The sequence below is a fragment of the Asterias rubens genome, chromosome 9 (genome assembly GCF_902459465.1).
Source record: "Asterias rubens chromosome 9, eAstRub1.3, whole genome shotgun sequence".
Taxonomy (NCBI): Eukaryota; Metazoa; Echinodermata; class Asteroidea; order Forcipulatida; family Asteriidae; genus Asterias; species Asterias rubens.
This window is the reverse complement of record NC_047070.1, coordinates 1,832,529-1,851,782: the sequence shown is the minus strand read 5'-3', so window position 1 is coordinate 1,851,782 and position 19,254 is coordinate 1,832,529. Positions and strand designations below refer to the sequence as shown.

The following is a 19,254-nucleotide window of genomic DNA, read 5'->3' as shown; positions in this document are numbered from 1 at the left end:
TCAGAGTGAGTATTCAATTCAATTCAGTTTCAATTACAAGTAACATTTGTTTCTACATTAAAGGCACTGGACACCTTTGGTAAAGTTCTGTCAATAACCAGTATGCTCACTTGGTGTATCAAAACATAAAATAACAAACTTGTGAAAATTTGGACTCAATTGGTCATCGAAGTTGCAAGAGTAATTAAAGAATAATGAAAGAAAAAACACCATTGTTGCATAAATGTGTGTGCTTTTAGATGCATAATAAAAGGCTTCAGCTGAAGTCTTTTATTTATTATTTGAGTGAGAAACTACCTCTTCTTTAAAAATATTGCTAATTCAGAGGGAGCCGTTTCTTACAATGTTTTATACTATCAACAGCTCTCTATTGCTCATTACCAAGTTAGTTGTTATGCTAACAATTCATTTGAGTAATTACCAATAGTGTCCACTGCCCGTAAGACAGGTCAACACAATAAACTACAACTATACAAAGTTGTATGATATGGTAATTTAAAGATAGATGGAATGAGCACAACCTATCCAAGTCGTAAAAAAAAATCCCTGGAAAGAAAACAATGTATATAAGCCTACATGTAAATATATGTTTCATATTTACAGGCACTGGACACTAATTACTGAAAATAATTTACTTAGAAACGAGCAGAAGAGAGCTGTCCTTCGGATGGGACGTAAAGCCGTTGGTCCCATGTGTTGTGTAACGCATGTAAAATAACCCAGTGCACTTATCGAAAAGAGAAGGGGTTCGCCCCGGTGTTCCTGGATGTGGCTGCTTAATGCGCCGTAGCACCTTGTAAACCCTTATAAGGTGCTAAATAATTGGGTCTCAGAATTCATCACTGCAATTACCTATCTTTCTGAAAGTTTGTATATACTCAGCGCCTTGAGTACCTTGTTTGGTAGATACGTGCTCTATATAAGACTTCGATATTAATATAAAACATTGTGAGAAACGGCTCCATCTCAAGTAGTTTTTGAGAAACGGGTAATTTTCTCACTCAAATAATTAACGCCGGCACGTTAAACCGGAGGTCGTTGGTTCAAATCCCGCTCTAGTAAATTTTTCTTTGTTCAATCCTAAATCATTTAAAAATGTACCCAGTCAGTTTCCCTTGTGGTTTATTATTTGATATCAAATAATTATTAAAAGACTTCAGGCCTGAAGCCTTTTATTAGGCATCTGAAAGCACACAAATTTGTGCAACAAGGTTATTTTTCTTTCATTATTCTCTTGCAACTTCGATGACCAATTGAGTCCAAAAGTTCGCAGATTTGTTATTGTATGCATTATGTTGGGATACACTGGGCTTTGACTATTACCAAAGGTGTCCAGTGCATTTAACTACAACTTCTTAAGGTCAACTTTTCTGGTTTCTGAGACCCTTGACAATTTACATGTCAATTGATTCACTGCTTTTGTGTTTGTATGTCTTTTAAAATGAAAACTTCTAAGCGAAATACTTTTAGACTGATTTAAGTATTAATCTGACTTCAACCCCTAAGTAAAGATTTGATTACTCTGTTAATTATGGTGTTTTTGATATGTGTTGATGGAGAGGGTTGGCAAGAGGGTACACTTTTCTTCAAAGAATATTACTTAAAACCCATAGTTTTCTAGGGTGTCATGTTCAAGCGGTTAAGAGAATCGAAATCAAGTTCTGGCAGTTAAGTCATTGAAGTGTGGGTTCGAATTCCTGTCATGACACTTGTGTCCCTGAGCATGAAACTTCACTATAATTGCTTCTCTTCACCCAGGGGTGAGGTAAGGCTTACGAGTGCCAAGGCAGGCCAGGGGTGTATACTCCCAGGAAGCTAGCAATGACCAGGGCACTAATGTAAAGTGAATAACTATTTTTGTTACGATGCGAGTCCACTACTTCAAATTCCTGTGATTGTTTTGAATCATTGGCTAATAAACCATTCTATTCTATTCTATTCCATTGATATGATTATTGTAGAATGCCCTATATAAGAACTAGTTATTACAGATTTTTTCTTTCTTCAAATTTGCATATTTAATGATGTGCATTTCTTGCAGGTGGGTTTGCAAAGTGTCATAATGATGTCACTATCTTGAATCGTGCTGATTACACAATAATCAGTGAAGAGCGAACCTGGAGTGACGCACGTGACTATTGTAGATCACTTGGGAAGGAGCTTGCTATCCTTGAAACTAAAGAGGAATTTGAATTTATTCAGCAGCTGCTTCGAGATCAGGCAATTCGTCAAAATTATTGGCTTGGGGCTAGTGACTCAGAAAAAGAAGGTAAATGAGAGTTCCTGAAAGGCAGTGGACAATATTGATAATTACTCAAAACAATTGTTAGCATAAAACGTACTTGGTAACGAGCAATGGAGAGCTGTTGTATAAATTATTGTGAGAACAGCTCACTCTGAAGTAACGTAGTTTTCGAGAAAGAAGTAATTTTCCACGAATTTGATTTTGAGACCTCAGAATTAGATTTTAAGGTCTCGAAATCAAGCATCTGAAAGCACACAACTTTGCGATATCGCAACTTCGACGACCAGTTGAGCTCAAATTTTCACAGGTTTGTTAGTTTATGCATTGATGAGATACACCAAGTGAGAAGACTGGTCTTTGACAATTACCAATAGTGTCCAGTGTCTTTAATTGCACTGGACATCACTAATTGGTCAAAATAGTTGTAAGCTAAAAAACTTACTTGGTAACGAGCAATGGAGAGCTGTTGTACAACACATTGTGAGAAACGGCTCACTCTGAAGTAACGTAGTTTTTGAGAAAGAAGTAATTTCTCACTCAAATTGGACTGAATTCGAGACCTCAGCTGATGAGGCCTCGAATTCAAGCATCTGAAAGCACACAACTTGTGCGACAAGGGTGTTTTTTTCTTCCATTACTAATATCTCGCAACTTCAACGATCAATTGAGCTCAAATTTTCACGGGTTTGTTATTTTTATGCATATGTTGAGATACACCAAGTGAGAAGACTGGTCTTTGACAATTACCAATAGTGTCCAGGGTCTTTAATTGCATTGGACATCACTATTGGTCAAAATAATTGTAAGTATAAAAACTTACTTGGTAGCTAGCCCTGGCGGCCTTACACTTTCGTATTATAGCTGTATCTGTGTACAGAGAAAGAGTCCTATATAGGGCTAACTTGGTAGCGAGCAATGGAGAGCTGTTGTATAACACATTGTGAGAAACAGCTCCCTCTGAAGTAACACAGTTTTTGAGAAAGAAGTATGTTCTCACTCAATATTTGAATTGAATCTTAGACCTCAGCTGATGAGGCCTCGAACTCAAGCATCTGAAAGCACACAACTTGTGCGACAATTGTGTTTTTTCTTTCATTATTCTCTCTCAACTTCATGCGACCAATTGAGTTTAAATTTTTACAGGTTTGTTATTATATATTAATATTATACTGTTACCAATAGTGTCCAGTGCCTTTAAATGTTTATATTAATCATGTTTAGTATTAGCAAAACAATGAGCAAGCACGAGAAGAGTTTGTTGAAAACTATATGTGGGTCACCTTTTCTTTTAACCCTCTGAATTGTATGGGTTTTAAAAAAGTAAGATATTTACAGTTAAAGCATGTGATCATCAGTATAAACATTCACTAAGAGAACAAAAGACTCTTTTTCCCTCCATAAATGGCCTTCTGATAAAAAGCGTAATGTTGGAAAGAGTCTATTAAACAATTCAGAAGGTTTCTCTCACGTTATCTGGGTTCGTTTTGCGAAGGGTAAAAATTGCATTGATGCATATGCGCGCATGCTAAAAGTTTTTACATTGAGTACCGGTATGAGTGCGTTCTGCGTAAAATAACAGTAAGCATAAAGCTTGCGCATCACGCCTATGTTTAAACACTCCATATATATCACACGTTTAAACATGGCCATGTGATGCCCTCTAGGCCAATCAGAATGGATAAACTGTCCTGGGTGTTTATGAATATGAGTTGAAAAGCTTTCTGAAAAAGTTTTCAGATTTGTTTATGGTGCTGTCCATCAACCATGAAAATCTAACTGAACCTTTTTACTTTTTTTTCTTCTTCTCACCTTTAGGTTCATTTAAATGGCTGGATGGGAGCGTTCTGCCTTCGGATTCCACTATGTGGCATAAAGGTGAACCAAGCAACGGTAAAGGAGTGGAAGATTGTGTTCATGCGTATGAAATATATGACTTCTTTTTGAACGACAGAGTTTGTTCAAGTAAACTCAGAAGCATATGTGAACATAGTTCATGTAAGTACAGATACTTCAGTACACATTTTTATCATAGTGATAATTGATATTTATATTAGCCATATTTGCCTGTGAGATTTGAATATTGTCTGGTAAAATTACGTGCTTGATCAGCAGTTACCAATAAAATTTGAATTCCGCAGACTATCGAGACAGTTGCTATGTCTTCCTCAGACTATCGAGACAGTTGCTATGTCTTCCTCAGACTATCGAGACAGTTGCTATGTCACATATTTAGTGGCAAGCTTTTGCTTAGTTACCTAAGTTCTGAGTGGATGTTTATGGCACAATGGCACAGGGTCTGCTCATCAGGGCCCAATTTCATAGAGCTGCTAACACAAAAATTTGCTTAGCATGAAATTTCTTCTTTGACAAAAGCAGGATTACCAACCAAATTTCCTCAGGATTTTCAAGATAAGCAAAAAACAGCTGAATACAAGTAACAATCAATATGCAACGAATGGAAATTTGGTTGATATTCTGTTTTTATCAAGAAATAAATTTAATGCTAAGCAAGTTTTCGTGCTTAGCAGGTCTATGAAATTGGGCCCTGGAGGTTGCTAATCAAAGGCTTGCCCGAACCATTTGGCATTTGTCTCTATAGTCTGAGGAATTAAAATGTAAGCTGTATTTTATGACTAAGAAAGTCATTGTACCAGACATTATTAAAAACTATACTGGCCATGCCAATGGCGTATGTGACACTGCTGTGGTGTGTCCATAAATCATTGCTTTATACAAATTGGTAACAAATTGTGAAGTTTTATTGGTCGAGAACCAATCACGTGATGTGATACAAAAACGCATGTGGGGCCTATAGACCTTATGCACATGACGTCATTTCAGTAGGGCGCCCTCACCTAGAGGTCAAAAGAGGTCAAAAACTGTGCGCCGCGCGTACAAATCTGTGCGTTTCGATTGTTTCGTCACCGTTTTTCCTCTAAGATGGCGGGTGGATGACGTCAATGGTCTGTAGTGTATTTTTTTAGAATTGTAATTTCTTCCTGGAATAATTGAATCTGAAAATGACTTCAGGCCTGATCGAAAGCCCCTTTCAGGCATCTACAAGCATCTACAAGCTGCAGAATAACCGCTGCAGATTTTCGACGATATCTAAAAAAGGCAACTACCTTTTGAAATGCAATTTTCAAATTTAGTTTCATTGTATACATCCAGGATTAGTACAAACGAACGGTTCCAAAAACCAAAGGTATACTTTGCCTTTAAATACACTGGACACCATATTGGTAATTGTCAAAGACAATAGAACTCAGCATGTATGTATTGGCACCGCGATATCCGACCCTGTTGTTTTGAACTACTCTGTGCCACAGGGGTCGGTACTCGGCCCGCAGTGGTTTACGCTATACACTTTACCGATTCGTGACATCATCCTGAAATTTAATCTGAATTACCATGTGTACGCAGACGACACTCAGCTATACATCACGTTTAAATCTTCTCAAGAAAACGCCAATGCATCTATTGCAAGACTTGAGAAATGCATCCAAGAGATTCGACGTTGGACACAACAAAACTTCCTGAAGTTAAATGATGATAAGACAGAGTTCCTTCTATTTGGGTCACGTCAACAGTTAACTAAGGTTTCAGTGCCATACATCTCCATCGGTGATGCTCGGATAGCTCCCTCGCTGAAAGCTCGGAACTTAGGGGTTATTTTTGATTCATCAATGACACTTCAGCCACACATCAACAACATTGTTCGTTTATCATCATATCACATCAGGAATATAGGTAAGATTCGCAAGTACTTGGACAAAAGTGCCACTGAAAAGGTCATTCACGCATTTGTTACTTCTCGTCTTGACAACGGCAATGCTCTACAGTCTTCCTAACAACCAGATTTCCAGACTTCAACGGCTCCAAAATACTGCTGCCCGCATTGTGACACTGTCTAGAAAATCCTGTTCTATCACCCCCATTCTGAAACAACTACACTGGCTCCCTATCTCTCAACGAATCATCTTCAAGCTGATGCTCATTGTCCACAAAGCTCTTAATGGCAAGGCTCCCCACTACATTTCTGAACTGCTTCAAGTTTACACTCCATCAAGGAATCTTCGATCAAGTTCTATGCTTCTCCTCATTGAACCCAAGTCTCGACACTCATGGGGTGACAGGTCTTTTTCTTCAGCCGCGCCACGCATCTGGAACTCTCTACCACTTAATCTTCGATCTTGTCTTTGTACTGCAAAATTCAAGTCTCTTCTCAAAACTTATCTTATGTCACAGGTTTTTAATGACTAATTTTGTTGTGTCTGTTTTTTTCTTTGTGTTGTGTTTTTGTTTTTTGTTTTGTTTTTGGTTTTACTGCGCCTTGAACACCCAGCAGGGTGGATATGTGCGCATTACAAGTCTTATTATTATTATTATTATTATTAGGGCCCAATTTAACGGAGCTGCTAAACACAAAAATTTGCTTAGCATGAAATTTCTTCCTTGATAAAAACACGATTACCAACCAAATTTCCATTTGTTCCATTTTGCTTGTTACTGGTATTCAGCTGTTGTTTGCTTATCCTGAAAATCACGGAAATTTGGTTGGTAATTGTGTTTTTATCAAGGAAGAAATTTCATGCTAAGCAAATTTGTGTGCTTAGCAGCTCTATGAAATTGGGCCCAGTCTTCTCACTTGGTGTATCTCAACATATGCATAAAATAACAAACCTTGAGCTTGAAAATTTGAGCTTGATTGGTCGTCAAAGTTGCGAGATAATAATGAATGAAAAAACACCCTTGTCACACGAAGTTGTGTGCTTTCAGATGCTTGATTTCGAGACCTCAAATTCTAAATCTGAGGTTTCAAAATCAATTTCGTGGAAAATTACTTCTTTCTCGAAAACTACGTTACTTCAGAGGGAGCCATTTCTCACAATGTGTAGTACAACAGCTCCCCATTACTCGTTACCAAATAAGGTTTTATGCTCTTTTGAGTAATTACCAATACTGTCCACTGCCTTTAAAGCAATCGCACAACATCGGTAAACAGTATTGTCCAAAGGCCCACACTTCGTGTATCACAACTTATATATATATAAACAAACCTTGATAATTGTTTTAATGTTTTCTCAAAAAGAAAAGCATTTCATGGAATAATATTTTAAGGGAAGTCTTTCACCATTACCTTCTGTAAACCCTGTAAATTATTTGTAAATCTGTGAACTTTTAATTTTTAACTTTAAATAACGATTCCAGCGCAAATAAATGTTGTTTTTCTATTGAATATAGGTCCCGCCAAAACATTCTCGATCACCAAGGGTTACCGTCTCCATGGCAATGTCATAGAAACAATGGATGTCTCTACCCTGACTCGGTGCTGCAGTGCATGCATGTCTCATTTGAACTGTAAGTCAGTGAACTTTGACCTCCGTGGATCTGGCGTTCGCAAAATGTGTGAATTAAATGGTTATTCCAAGGCTGGTAATGAAGAGAGCTTTGTCGAGAGTGAAGGATTTACATATGCAGAGTTGGATATGTAAATTTGATTCATGAATAAATTAATTAATAGTACATCACTTAACATTTACCCAGTCGGTTTCCTTTAAAATTTTACAAACTGTACATATTATTGTATGCATTGAATTTTGTTTGTTGTTCTTCAAGGATTTGGCTACTTTTTGTAGCACAAAGTTCACAGATTTACATTTAACTTACACCCCGTTTTAAGATAATGATAGTAGAAAGCTTACCGACAAATATTACTTGCGGAGGTGCTGTAGTTTTTATTATTTTCGTGACTTGTTTTACTCATTTCTTAAAAACTAAAGCACCTCAGCAAGAATCCACATTTAACGAGGTTAAACTTGGTATCATTCGCACCTCTGTCTGTATTGAGGGAAGCCTATCAAAGGACCAAACCAGTACCACAGAAATGTCTAAAGTCTGACGGCGATCTTTTGAGATACACATATTATGGCAATTCTTTTATTGATTTCTAATCAATGGGAGCATTTCAGATTAAATTACCACCATTACCATCCTTTAATACAAACAAAGTAGGCTTTCAAATCAAAAATATACAATTTCCTTTTGGATTCAAGTATGAACTACTTTTATTGATTTTATACTTGTCAAAAAGATCATGTCTAACAAAAGTGTATCATTAAACTTTTATGGAAGAGGGAAGGAATTAAAAACGAAAGTCCATTTTGGTAGCTGGAAAAGTTTGTCTAAAGGGTGTGTATTTGTTCGGTAATGATTCTGAAAGTTAATGGCAATACAAACGTGGTAAGAAGTTCAGCATTTTAAAGGGTCTGGGTACTTTTTGTAGGACAAAAAACACAATGTCCACAGACTTACACTAAACTTACACAGTTTGAAGATAATGATAGTAGAAAGCTTCCCTAAAAATATTACGTGCTGAGGTGCTGTAGTTTTTGGGAAATGAGTAAAACAATGTAATGAAAATAATTTTGGTCTCATGAGACCAAAATTATTTTAAGCATTTACAAACGCATTTTCATGACATTGTTTTACTCATTTCCCAAAAACTACAGCACCTCAGTAAGTAATATTTGAAGGGAAGCTTAAATTTCCACTATCGTTATCTTCAAACCCTGTAAGTTTAATGTAAATCACTTTAAAAAATGACGGCAATAAACAACTTTTGGTTAGAAGCCTACAGCAGCTTTCGATAGTATCAAACATTTTGAGAAACATTTCCCATTTCAATAAACTTAACTGTACAAAATGTTGTTTTAAACACTTAAATTTAGAGCAAGGTAAAATCATTTTCTTGAAACCTACAGTCTTGGAAGATGTTTTGGACAGATTTTCATATCCTGCCACTCCTTTTCACTCACTTTTACCAAAAGGAATTCTCATTTGAACAAATTAGATTCCCCCAGTCAATTCTTTGTTCAACACAAAAAATCATTTAAAAGTTTACCCAGTCAGTGTCAGTTTCCCTTGTGGTTTATATTGATACCTGAAACAAAAAGTTGCATCCCCTTAAGGTGATCCCCTGGCTGCCGCTCCCAGTTTGTATTGTACCTTGGGTGTGATCCCTGACTACACGACAGTTAACGGTTGTATGGCTTCTGACTGGCACACCTGAACAAAGATATTGACAAAATAGGGATACCGCTAACATAGAGCGAGATAGCTCAGTTGGTTTGATTCCCACTCTAGTAAATTTCATGTTCAACCCCCAAAAATGGTGGCAGGATCTTGAATTGTTTGTTGATGTTTTGGTCTGTGGTCAGGGTATATGTAGTCATCAAGATCAGGGTTGTATGTAGGTAGACCAATTTTACAGTTGGCCTTGCTCATGGTTTATTTTATTTTGTCACAGAATACCATTTAAACCTGACATGTTGCTATACTAACATGATGACAAGAATTTGGGGTAAATAAAAACAAATTAGTAATTCACATGGAATCATTTCACCAAACGAAACGATTTCACCAAACTCTTCCTAACTTAGGATTAATCTTAGGACGAGTTCAGTTCCGTATTCAAAGACGTTAGGACGCATTCAACTCATCCTAAGTTAGGACGGGTTACACGTCCTAACTCGAGGTAGGATTAAGCCTAGCGTTTCGTGAAATCGGCTGCTGGTTCTTAGCACCATAGTGCCACAAAGTTAGATTTTAGAAAGTGTTTGCCAATTTTTCTGGATCGTTTCTGTGCATATTTACAGTGGCTTTCAGGGTATTGATGTGTAATGAAAATTCAATCAACACTACAACGATATCAAAACACTGCCCATCCTGTTTCGACATTCTTTTTTAATCGACTCGCAGTATCATCTCAATTTTCAGCCATTTAGTAAATTCTCTGTCTGTGAATAAAGAAGAGTTTATTTATAAACCTTGGGAAGATGTTTTGGACAGTTTTTTTATATCATGCCACTACCTTTTCACTAATTTTTACCAAAAGGAATATCTCATTTGAATAAATTAGATACACTCAAGTTAATTCTTTGTTCAACCCCAAAAATCATTTTTTAAATTTGACTGGTCAGTTTCCCTTGTGGTCTATATTGATATGTGAAACAAAAAGTCACATCCCAAGGTGATCCCCTGGCTGCCGCTTCCCAGGTTGTATCGTAGTTTGGGTGTATTCCCTGGCTACACGGCAGTTAATGGTTGTATAGCTTCTGACTGGCACCCCAGAACAAAGATATTAACAAAATGGGGACACCGCCAACATAGAGCTAGATAGCTCAGTTGGTTCGAATCCCACTCTAGTCAATTCTTTGTTCAACCTCAAAAATCAAACTAATTTATTTCATAACAAATGAAAAAGTGGTGGCAGGATCTTGAATTTTTGTTGATGTTTTGGTCGTCTGTTGTCCGGGTAAATGTAGCCATCAAGATCAGGGTTGTAGCTTGACCAATTTTAGTGGTGGGCAATAAAGTCCACCAAGGGCGCGCGGATCAACAAAATTATTTATGTTTAATTACGGGGCTATCATTGCTGAAGTGCAAGATTTGAGGCCTGTTCACACAGGCCCCGATAACGAGAACGAAATCGACAACGATAAAAATGCACGCCCTTGATTGGTGCGTATTCTGCGTTGAGGAAATCAACCAATCGAAGGCGTGCATTTTTATCGTTCTCGTTTTCGTTCTCGTTATCGGGGCCTGTGTGACCGGGCCTTAAGGCGTGATGCCAGGTTTCCAGGTGGTCGAGTAGATATGAATTAAAACAAAATAAAAAGATAATTAGTAACGTCAAGATATACATCATCTTCTAAGTGAATGATGATGAAAACATTAGACAATAATGTGTGGGTATCCAAGCGTGAAAATGAGCTAGATGTAATGAATGGGTGCTCAGTCATGCAGTTATCACAGTATCATTTTTCTCTGAAGTGTCTTAATTGCCATCACGGCTTATCCAGTAATTTTAACTTCGTGGAGGGGGAGGAGTCAAGGACTTTTTGGGGTGGCTGGGGAGGGGGATATTTGAATGATGTGTTGAACCCATTTTGTTTATGTTTTTTTGGGGGGAAAGGTTTCTGCCACGGATCCTGGTTGCACCACCACCACTACTTGCCTTTATCACCATACTATGTTAAACTGCTACATCAGGGCCCAATTTCATAGAGCTGCTAAGCAAACAAAAAAATGCTTAGCTTGACATTTCTTCCTTGATAAAAACAGGATTACCAACCAAATTTGCGAGTGATGTTCAGGATAAGCAAACAACAGCTGAATACCAGTAACAAGCATTATGCAACATGTGGAAGTTTGGTTGGTAGTCCTATTTTTATAGAGAAAGAAATTTCATGCTTAGCAAATTTGTGTGCTTAGCAGCACTATGAAATTGGGCCCTGATGTTGGCCTGGCTCACATGGATTATTTTATTTGGTCACTGAATACCATTTAAACACTACATAATGTTATACTTACATGATGAAAACAATTTGTGGTATTTAAAAAAAGAAAAAAAGTTCAATATTTCATGATGGAATCATTTCTTAAGTCAACTGGTTCTTAGCATCATAGTGACACAAAGTAGGATTTTAGAAACTGTTTTTCTGGATCGTTTCTGTACATGGTTACAGTGGCTTTCATGGTATTGATGAGTTATGAAAATTTATTCTGTTTTGTTACCATGGTATCTCATTGCGCCCAATCAACAACGATATCAAAACACTGCCCATCCTGTTCGACATTCTTTTTTAATCGACTCGCAGTCATCTCAATTTTCAGCCATTAGTTATTTCTCTGCCTATGATTGAAGAAGAGTTTATCCAGGATAAACTGATCATCGAGCGCAATGCTTTACGCCAGCAGGATTGTAATTTGGAGCCTGGTTTGGAAGTTAGCTTTTATTCAGAGTGAGTATTCAATTGAATTCAGTTTCAATTACAAGTAACATTTGATTCTACATTAAAGGCACTGGACACCTTTGTTAAAGTTCTGTCAAAGACCAGTAAGCTCACTTGGTGTATCAAAACATAAAATAACAAACTTGTGAAAATTTGGACTCAATTGGTCATCTAAGTTGCAAGAGTAATGAGAGAATAATGAGAGAAAAACACCATTGTTGCATAAAATAATGTGTGTGCTTTTAGATACATAATAAGGCTTCAGCTGAAGTCTTTTATTATTTGAGTTAGAAACTACCTCTTCTTTAAAACCTTTGTTACTTCAGAGGGAGCCGTTTCTCACATTGTTTTAAACTATCAACAGCTCTCCATTGGTCGTTACCAAGTTAGTTTTTATGCTAACAATTATTTTGAGTATAACAAATTATTACAAATTTACATATTTTAATTGTTTGCATTTCTTACAGGTGGGTTTGCAAAGTGTCATAATGATGTCACTATCTTGAATCGTGCTGATTACACAATAATCAGAGAAGAGCGAACCTGGAGTGACGCACGTGACTATTGTAGATCACTTGGGAAGGAGCTTGTTATCCTTGAAACTAAAGAGGAATTTGAATTTATTCAGCAGCTGCTTCGAGATCAGGCAATTCCTCAAAATCATTGGCTTGGGGCTAGTGACTTAGAAATACAAGGTAAATGAGAATTTCACCGTCGATTTCATCAAACTCTTCCAAACTTAGGATTAATCTTAGGAATTAGGACGAGTTCAGGACGCATTGAACTCGTCCTAAGTTAGGACGGGTTACTCGCCCTCACTCGAGATAGGATTAATCCCAGGGATTCGTGAGATCGGCTGCTGGACACTATATCACTCAAAATAATTGTTAGCATACAAAACTTACTTGGCAATGGAAAGCTGTTGTAAGTATAACACGTTGTGAGAAATGGTTCCCTCTGAAGTAATGTAGTTTTCCAGAAAGAAGTAATTTCTCACTCAAATATTTGAATTAAAGTCGAGACCTCAGGTGATGTCTCGAATTCAAGCATCTGAAAGCACACAAGTTGTGCAACAAGGGTGTTTTTTCGGGGTCCGCCCGATAGTCCGAAGGTCCGTTAGTCCGAAGGTTCAATAGTCTGAAGGTTCGATAGTCCGAACGCACAAATTTTCCATAAGGGGGGTTCATTAGTCTGAAAATGTAATAGGGTTCGTTAATCCGAACATTTGATGCGATAGTCCGAAGGTTCATTAGTCCAAAGGTTCATCGGTCCGAAGGTTTACTGGTCCGAAGGTTCGGTAGTCCGAATTTAGAATAAGGTTAGTTGGTCCGAAGGTTCGATAGTTCGAAACAAAAACGAGGTTCAACAGTCCGAAGGTTCATTATTCCGAATCGACGATAAGGTTCCATAGTCCGAATTGACAAAAGGTTTGATAGTCCGAATTGACAATAAGGTTCGATAGTCCGAATTGACAATACGGTTCGATAGTCCGAATTTACAATACGGTTCGATAGTCCGAATTGACAATAAGGTTCGATAGTCCGAATCGAGCGGTAACCGTCGAAATTGCAAGAGAATAATGGAAGAAAAAACGGTTACCGCTCGATAGTCCGAAGGTTCGATGGCCCGAAGGTTCAATAGTTCGAAGGTCCGTTAGTCCGAAGGTTCGTTAGTCCGAAGGTTAAATAGTTCGAAGGTCCGTTAGTCCGAAGGTTCGTTAGTCCGAAGGTTCGTTAGTCCGACGGTTCAATAGTTCGAAGGTCCGACAGTCCGAAGGTTCGATAGTCCGAATGGCCTGTTAGTCCGAAAATAGGATAAGGTTAAATATTCCGAAGGTTCGGTAGTCCGAATTGACAATAAGGTTCGATAGTCCGAATCGACACTAAGGTTCGATATAGTCCGAATTTACATGAAAAGTCCAAATTAAAGATTTATTTCGAGAAAAACAATATTCTATGGGTCTTGATTTCAATTCAAACGTTGCTGAATCTTTTTTGGAATTGTTTTGAATTGCAGCTATAAGCCCGGTTCATACTTCCTGCGAATGCGAAGCGAATTTGACGTGAATTTAACGTAACAACCCTCCTTTCGCAGTGATATTCGCAAGTGAGTCGAGCAGAGGGCAACTGCTGCTTTCTTTTTGTACACTTATAAACTAGTATATCGACTGTGTAACTGCCACACGAATTCTTATTACCTGTAAAAAGTACTATGATATTGACACTAATATAAACTTAATTTACAATTGTATTGATGTCGACTGTACAATGCTGCGGCAGCTGTGACCGATTAGTGATTAAAAACGGAGAAATCAAACACACACTGGTACGGTGTCAGTTCAGCTACATAATTATAGAAATATTCCCTCAAAACTACATTTTACCAGGTTCTTATATATAGAAGAATAACTTCAGAACATACCTCGGAAACAATTTTTGGGTATGTCTGGCCACTGGAGTACAATGTGGCGATTTTTTGTCAAGGTTGGGGGACGGGGAACTAATAACTGTGAAGCGCTGGGCTGGGCTGGGCTGCTGTGTTAATTTCAGCCGCAGATTAGAAACCTAAAACCCAATGACATAAAAGGGTATATACCGGGGGGGGGGTAGGCGGGAGATTATTATTATTGTTATATTATAATCCCTAATTACCTATTACCGGTTATCTCCCCAATAACCCATTGCCGGTTATAGTAATAATAATTATTATTATTAGTTTTATTTGAGTGGGGGGGGGGGGGGGACACTCCCGTTGCCGTCCCATCACGCGATTTAATGGGGAGGGGGGGGGTGCGTCAAGTGTCATTATGTCATTCTGCTCCACCTTCCAATACGATAGAGTCAGACTATTTAAACAACTTGTTTTGTCAATTCGGACTATCGAACCATAATTAGTGCATGTCGATTCGGACTATCGAACCTTATCGTCGATTCGGACTATCGAACCTTATCGTCGATTCGGAATAATGAACCTTCGGACTGTTGAACCTCGTTTTTGTTTCGAACTATCGAACCTTCGGACCAACTAACCTTATTCTAAATTCGGACTACCGAACCTTCGGACCAGTAAACCTTCGGATCGATGAACCTTCGGACTAATGAACCTTCGGACTAACGGACCATCGGACTATCGGGCGGACCCCATTTCGACGACCAATTGAGTTCAAATTTTTACAGGTTTGGTATTTTATGCATATGTTGATGAGTACACCAAGTGAGAAGACTGGTCTTTGACAATAACCAAAGGTGTCCAGTGCCTTTAATCTAAACCTTTATCAAAGAATTATTTGATTTTCGGCCTTTAGGCTGTTGTGTTCATTCTGGAGTCCTGTTAAAAACATAATCTTGCATATCACTTTTAGCATAGGGCCCAATATTATTTTTCCCTTCTGCGCAATATTTTAACCACCTATGTGTTTATATCACACGTCTAAACATAGCCACGTGATGCCCTCTAGGCCAATCAGAATGGATAAACTGTCCTGGGTGTTTATGAATATGAGTTGAAAAGCTTTCTGAATTTTTTTTCAGATTTGTTCATGGTGCTGTCCATCAACCATGAAAATCTAACTAAACCTTTTTCCTTTTTTTTTCTTCTCACCTTTAGGTTCATTTGTATGGCTGGATGGGAGCGTTCTGCCTTCGGATTCCACTATGTGGCATACAGGTGAACCAAACAATGGTAACGGAGTGGAAGATTGTGTTCATGCGTATGAAATAAATGACTTCTTTTTGAACGACAGAGTTTGTTCAAGTAAACTCAGAAGCATATGTGAACATAGTTCATGTAAGTATAGATACTTCAGTGCAAATTTTTAACCTGCTGATGTTTGATATAATTTGACACTGCTGTGGTGTGTCCATAAATCATATCGCTTTATACAATATGCATTGTTGTACCTCGGTAACAAATTGTGAAGTTTTATTGGTCGAGAACCAATCACGTGATGTGATACAAAAATGCATGTACTATAGTGTAGTTTTTGAGAATTGTAATTTCTCACTAAAATAATTGAATCTGAAAAAGACTTCAGGCCTGAAAGCCCCTTTGATTGTCAAAAGGTTACGTGAGATAGACAACATCCGTTGTCAGCAGTAACAGACATGCGCCACTTACATTCCGAAGTGGCTTATTTAATACGCTGCATAATAACCGCTGCGGATTTTCGACGATATCTAAAAAAGGCAACTACCTTTTGAAATGAAATTTTCACATGTTAGTTTCATTGTATACATTCATTTATACAGGATTTTAGTACAAACGAACGGTTCCAAAAACCAAATGTATGCTTTGCCTGTAAGACCTACTTTAATAAGCGATCCCAGCGCGAATAACGGATTTTTGTTCTATTGAATAGGTCCCGCCAAAACATTCTCGATCACCAAGGGTTACCATCTCCATGGCAATGTCATGGAAACAATGGATGTCTCTACCCTGACTCGATGCTGCAGTGCATGCATGTCTCATTTGAACTGTAAGTCAGTGAACTTTGACCTCCGTGGATCTGGCGTTCGCAAAATGTGTGAATTAAATGGTTATTCCAAGGCTGGTAATGAAGAGAGCTTTGTCGAGAGTGAAGGATTTACATATGCAGAGTTGGATATGTAAATTTGATTCATGAATAAATTAATTAATAGTACATTACTTAACATAATATACCCAGTCGGTTTCCTTTAAAATTTTACAAACTGTACATACTGTATGCATTGAATTTTGTTTGTTGTTCTTTAAGGATTTGGCTACTTTTTGTAGAACAAAGTTCACAGATTTACATTTAACTTACACCGTTTAAATTTAAGATAATGATAGTAGAAAGCTTACCGTCAAATATTTCTTGCGGAGGTGCTGTAGTTTTTATTATTTTCGTGACTTGTTTTACTCATTTCTTAAAAACCATACCTCAATAGGGTTGAAACAGACAGTGGGTTTCAATTACAAAACGCATACAATCCCTTTAAAGGATTTTGGTAATTGTTCAAAATGTCCATAGATTTACATTAAACTTACTGGGTTTGAAGATAATGATAGTGGAAAGCTTCCCTTCAAATCTTACTTACTGAGGTGCTGTAGTTTTTGAGAAATGAGTAAAACAATGTCATGAAAATCCATTTGTAAATGATTAAAATAATTTTCGTCTCATGAGACAAAAATTTTTTTCATGACATTGTTTTACTCATTTCCCAAAAACTACAGCACCTCAGCACGTAGTATTTTCAGGGAAGCTTTCTACTATCATTGTCTTCAAACTGTGTAACTTTAGTGTAAATCTGTGGACAGTGTGTTTTTATGTCCTACAAAAGTTACATAGACCCTTTAAAGAGTAGGCATTATTTATAGATAACAATTGAAAATGCCTGTCAGTTTCATTAGAAATAGACACTTTATGATAATAGATACTGCAAATGATGTTCTAGGATCTGATTAAAATGTTTTAGTTGATCTTTGTCCAACAATCATTTGTTTATTTTGAATTTAATTTATCAAGGTATCAGCTGCAAAGAAAAAAACTCTTCACAGAAAAAAGCTGCTACAAGTGACTCGTAGCAAAATACCCAAAGCATTCAGAATTGAAGGCAAGATTTGACTAACTTTCATTCTCTCAAAAAAGGAAAATATCAATTTGTTTTACCCTAACACCGATGTGTATTGCGCACTGTATACTCGGTAATTTCCATCAGGAAAGTTTGGAGTATACAGTGCCTAATGCACACGGGTGTTAGGTTTAATTTATTCTTTCTCCCCGATGCAAAACTAACATCTATCAAAAAGGAAAATGCTATGTCTGAATTGCCATTTCACAGTGTTTTCCATGTTAACAAAATATCTACATTAATTTACTAAACACGTTTTGTTTGATTTTCCAGACTTCACTGAGTATGTTGAATCAAACAGACTTTGGGTTAGAAGTCTACAGCAGCTTTCGATAGTATCAAACATTTTGAGAAACACTTCCTGTTCCAATCAACTTAACTGTAAAAAATTTTGTTTTGTACACTTAAATTTAGAGGTAAAATCAAATTCTTGAAACTTACAGTCCGGGAAGATGTTTTGGAAAGATTTCCATAATATCCTGCCACCTTTTTTTCACAATTTTTTTACCAAAAGGAATATCTCTTTTGAATAAATTTAGATACTAATAATTATATTTCATGACAAAGGTAGCTAGACCAATTTTAGTTGTGGGCAATAAAGTCCGCTAAGGGCAAGCGTATCAACAAACTTATTCATGTTTTGGGGTCATGCAAAGTTGAATGGCCTTTTGACTGTGTTCTTTCTATGTGACATGCGACGGCACGACGCGACGCACATCTGTCTTCATTAGCTGTGTCTCAGATCAATTCACAGTGGACACTATTTTGATTTATTCTAGTGAAAATTCTTTGCTGGGCTGAATAATGTGATTTGTTCGGAGGCCTTCCCAGAACCGCCCACCAGGGCTACAACACTAATCAAGTTCCAGTCAAGTTACAAACAACTCGCATAAGAATGTTTCTGTTTTTTTATTTTATATTGTTGCTATTGTTTTGTCACTAAAATTGAATACTTCAAGGCCAAGAGATAAAAGTTAAGTTGTAATTTTATGTTTTTACAAACATATATTATTATGATAGTACTAATAAAAGAATGATTGGATACAGTATAAAACATTGTAAAACATATATATTGAACCTTTAAAGGGAAGGTACATGTTTGGTAATTTCTCAAAACAAAATAAATATTAACTTAAAAACTGATTTGGTAACGAGCAATGGAGAGCTGTTGATCTAGTATGAAACATTGTGAGAAACGGCTCCCTCTGAAGTAGCATAGATTTGAGAAAGAGGTAATTTCTCACTAAAATAATAAAAGACTTCTAGCCATGCAGAAGTCTTTTATTCGTGACGCTCATAAACTCGTCCAACAAGGGTGTTTTTTTTCATCATTTTCTCGCAACTTTGATGACCAATTTAGCTCAAATTTCCACAGGCTTGTTATTTTATGCTTATGTTGGGATACACCAAGTGAGAAGACTGGTCTTTGACAATTACCAATAGTGTCCAGTTCCCTTTAACTTGTGAATATCAATTATTTGAGTATTTCATGAGTATTTCATGAGTATTTCATGAGTATTTCATGAGAGTATTTCATGCTTTTTGTGTGAAGTTGTTTGTCATCCACGCTTAAAGTTCGAGTAGATAATTATGAATTAAAACAAGATGAAAAGTTAATTAA

At 37.1% G+C, this 19,254-nt stretch overlaps 1 protein-coding gene across 1 annotated transcript; it reads left to right on the top strand.

The window, feature by feature from the left end:
- Positions 1–11,944: 11,944 nt before the first annotated feature.
- LOC117294656 (perlucin-like) lies at positions 11,945–16,664 on the top strand. Its single transcript, XM_033777160.1, has 4 exons — positions 11,945–12,011; positions 12,510–12,737; positions 15,649–15,828; positions 16,400–16,664. The coding sequence occupies exons 1-4, from the start codon at positions 11,945–11,947 to the stop codon at positions 16,648–16,650; spliced, it is 726 nt and encodes a 241-aa protein (XP_033633051.1). The 3' UTR covers positions 16,651–16,664.
- Positions 16,665–19,254: the final 2,590 nt, after the last annotated feature.

Coding starts and splice junctions, on each gene's coding strand:
- LOC117294656 (XM_033777160.1), top strand. CDS start 11,945: ATGATTGAAGAAGAGTTTATCCAGGATAAACTGATCATCGAGCGCAAT. Junction 12,738..15,648: donor TAGTGACTTAGAAATACAAG/GTAAATGAGAAT, acceptor TCTCACCTTTAG/GTTCATTTGTATGGCTGGAT. Junction 15,829..16,399: donor CATATGTGAACATAGTTCAT/GTAAGTATAGAT, acceptor TCTATTGAATAG/GTCCCGCCAAAACATTCTCG.